Source organism: Microtus ochrogaster, chromosome 7 (assembly GCF_000317375.1).
Source record: "Microtus ochrogaster isolate Prairie Vole_2 chromosome 7, MicOch1.0, whole genome shotgun sequence".
Classification (NCBI taxonomy): Eukaryota; Metazoa; Chordata; class Mammalia; order Rodentia; family Cricetidae; genus Microtus; species Microtus ochrogaster.
This window is the reverse complement of record NC_022014.1, coordinates 72911103-72914794: the sequence shown is the minus strand read 5'-3', so window position 1 is coordinate 72914794 and position 3692 is coordinate 72911103. Positions and strand designations below refer to the sequence as shown.

At 47.2% G+C, this 3692-nt stretch overlaps 1 protein-coding gene across 1 annotated transcript in view; it reads left to right on the top strand.

The window, feature by feature from the left end:
* LOC102000699 overlaps nt 1-3692 on the top strand; it is a 29498-nt gene that overhangs the window by 19318 nt on the left and 6488 nt on the right. The window contains exon 3 of the mRNA XM_005350662.2: nt 2969-3105. Coding sequence (XP_005350719.1) covers nt 2969-3105 — 137 coding nt within the window. The remainder of the gene's footprint in view (nt 1-2968; nt 3106-3692) is intronic.

The following is a 3692-nucleotide window of genomic DNA, read 5'->3' as shown; positions in this document are numbered from 1 at the left end:
TCCACCCTCCACACGGGCCTGCAGTGACCTCCACCCTCCACACGGGCCTGCAGTGACTTCCACCCTCCACATGGGCCTGCAGTTATCACCCTTCACATGTGCCTGCAGTGACCTCTACCCTCCACATGTGCCTGCAGAGACTTCCACCCTCCACATGTGCCTGCAGTGACCTCCACCCTCCACATGGGCCTGCAGTGAAAGAGCAATTCTGAGTCATGTTTTCATATCTAATTTGTGTTTCTAGAGGGAGCTTTTCAGTAAAGTTTATTTCTTTCTCTGGTTTTTGGGTTTTTTTGTTTTTGTTTTTTTTTTTTGGTATTTTGTTTGTTAGTTTTTAGAGACAGGGTTTCTCTCTGTATGTAGTAGTGGAGCCTGTCCTGGAACTCACTCCGTAGACCAGTCTGGCCTTGAACTCACAGAGATCCACCTGCCTCTGCCTCCTGAGTGTTGGCACTAAAGGCCCACGCCACCACCATCCAGCTCTTTCTCTGGCTTTAATCCTTTGAGAAACTCAAGTCTTCCACTCAGGCAGTGTTGGAGAAGCACACAGCACCCCTGGCTGAAGAAGCACAAAACACACAACAACCCATACCCTCCGCAACAGCAGCTCCTTCCTGGAGGGAAAGAAAATGCATGAACAATAGCTAAGAGCAGGGCTGGCCCTTAGAGGAAACCTTTAGAGAAAATCTAAAGGACCCAGTGCCCTAACTTATTTCCCGGGGTTCATGTGTGGGAGAATGAATCACCCTTCCCTGCGTCCTTGGGAGACAGGATGCACCTAAGAAACTCATAAATCCTGAGCTGTCCACTAGGGAAAGTGGTGGTTAACAAATACGACAATGAAATTGTTTGCTCTAGGATTTAGAATCCTTTATTATGTTTTTAATATAAAGGAGCCTCAGGGCTAGAAGGAGGGCTCAGAAGGTAAAGTGTTTGTTTTGAAACCATGAGGAATTAAATCTGGACTCCCACACTCGGATAAAAAGTCAGGCGCAACAGCAAGCAGCTACTATAATCCCAGCACCGCAGAGGCGGAGACCAGTGGATTCCTGGAGGTTGCTGGGCAGCCAGCCTAGCTGAAGTGATGGATAGCAACTGAGAAATGTCAGGCAAGGCTTTCCCCTGGTCTCTATGCACACCACACACATATGCACCTGCATGTACAAACACACACACACACACACACATGCACACACACAATCATTTTAAGAACAATTGTAGCATCTATAGGTTTTATTGAAACACAACTTCGTACTTGTGTGTGTGTGTGTGCACGCACATGCACGCACACACAAACATTCATGTGGACATTGGGCATCTTCCCTTAGTCTCTCAACCTTATTTTCTGATAGAGTCTCTCACTGAACCTAGAGCTTACCCATATACCGAGACTAGCTGGCCAGCAAGCCCATGGGATACTCCTGTCTCTGCCTCCTGAGTACTGGGATCACAGGCATGGACCACCACACCTGGCTTTTATAATGCAGGTTCTGGGGATCAGACTTGGGTCCTCACAATTGCACAGAGAGCACTTTACCGAATGAACTAACTCCCCAGCCCCAACCGAAGCGACTTTTGCACTCATTAGCCATGCTGTATAGCTGGGGGGGGGGGGGAACTACGTGGTCAACAAATCCTACAGTATTTATCATCTGGCCTCTGAGGGGAAAGTTTGCCAAGCTCTGCAAAGAGCTAGAATTCTGCATCCGTGCAGCCAAAGAAGGGCTTACACAACTGGCTCCTTAATTGACCTGATTAAACAGTCATGCTGGAGCCCTAATGATATTCTCTACTCGGTTAAATCCCCACAATGAGGACCCACTCATCTCACAGAGCTCAGCAGAACAGCTTCCTAATGATGCACATGGCTGAGAGAATTACCCATGCTTCTTATCACACTCTCGGAGCATCCGCAAAGGCATACCCAAGCATCACCTAGGAGTCATCCAGCATCCTTTAATAGCTAGGGTCCTCAACAGAAACAGCACTGACAGAAAAAAAAATACATTTATTAAAGTGAGATTCATTGACTTGGCTAAAGGATGTGGTCCTTTTAGTCCAACAATGGCTGTCTCATGGTGGGCATTCTAAGGATACAGTAGTTATTCAGCCCAAGAGGCTGAATGTCTCAGCAGTCCCAACAGGGCACTGAAGGCCTGGGGGTTTCCTGGAGAGCTGCTGGTCTTCAGTCTGTCAGAATTCCAAAGAAGTTGGGGTGAACCTGCTGGTGAGTGTGCAAGCAAGCAGGTGAGATGTGGGATTCCGCTCTGTATGCTGTGAATATCATTGGTTAATAAAGAAACTGTCTTGGGCCTGTGCATGGAATAGAGGTAGGCGGGGTAAACTAAGCTGAATGGTGGGAGAAAGGAGGTGGAATCAGAGAAGCCATGTAGCCCTGCTGGAGAGAGTCACCAGAACTTTACCCGGTAAGCCACAGCCTCATGACGATACACAGATTACTAGAAATGGGTTAATGTGTAAGAGTCAGCCAATAAGAAGCCAGAGCTAATGGGTCAAGCAATGATTTAAATAATATAGTTTCTGTGTGATTATTTCAGGGCTGAGCAGACAGGAACAAAGCAAGCGGTCCTCCTACTACACGGGTAGAAAGCAGTTTCCTTCGGCCGTGTCCATCTGGACTACCACCAGAGGGTGTCACTCACATTGAGGGTCAATCTTCCTGCTTAAAATAATCTGACCAAGAAAACCCCTCACAGCCGTGCCAAGTGGCTTGAGATTAGCCACCACACATCCCCACCATGGCTTCCATTCCATTCTTGACATCTTGGCGGAGTCTCTTGTCATGCCCTGTGGTCAGACTCCACAAAATTAACCCCGTTCATACTAGCATAAAAACAAAGAGATCAGAGATTCTCTGGAATACAACCTTTCTCTTGTTGCTTGTTTGAAACAGATTGGAGGTTGCCAACCCCTCTGGGAGCTATGAATCTACCTCTAATCTCCTCAGGTCTGACTGACAGCAAGGCTACAGGACGGAGTGGTGAATTATCCCCTCCAACAACAAAGAGCTTCCGAATATACGATGCGAGTCCTCTTTCTTCTCCTAACCTGTTGCAGACGGAGAAGATGTATCCCCACAGAAGGGTGAGCTGAGAAAATGAGGAGCAGTGGCTGGGTGGGGTGGGGGGACCAGAGGGATAGGAGAAAGTGGTTTTGACTCACCAGGATTCTCACCTTGACCCTGCCCCTGGCCTGCTACTGTATCAGATGAGAACAGAACTGCAAAACTTCACCTGGGCATCTTTCAAAAGAAGAAACACGTGGGCATTTAGTTCCTCTCCAAGTCACTAATGGGTTCATACCCATCGCCTGAGAAGATAATGTTTTGAATGTGTTGGATTAAATACAAATCTTATTGTTACTTTAAAATACTTATTTTGATCTTCCCATGTGTATGTATGTGTGAATGTATGCCTGTATATAGGTTCCCACAGGGGTGAGAAGAGGGTGCTGGATCCCACGGAGCAGGAGTTACAGGCAGTTGTGAACCTCCCAACATGGATGCTGGGGTCTGAATCTCAGATCTCTGCAAGAGTAGTAGATGCTTTTAAACATTAAGCTATCTATCTCTACAGCCCCTACTATTACTTTGTAATGTGAAAAAATCATGTAAAATTACAAGAAGGAGAAGGAGGAGAAGAAGGAGGAGGAGGGGGGAGGAGGAGGAGGAG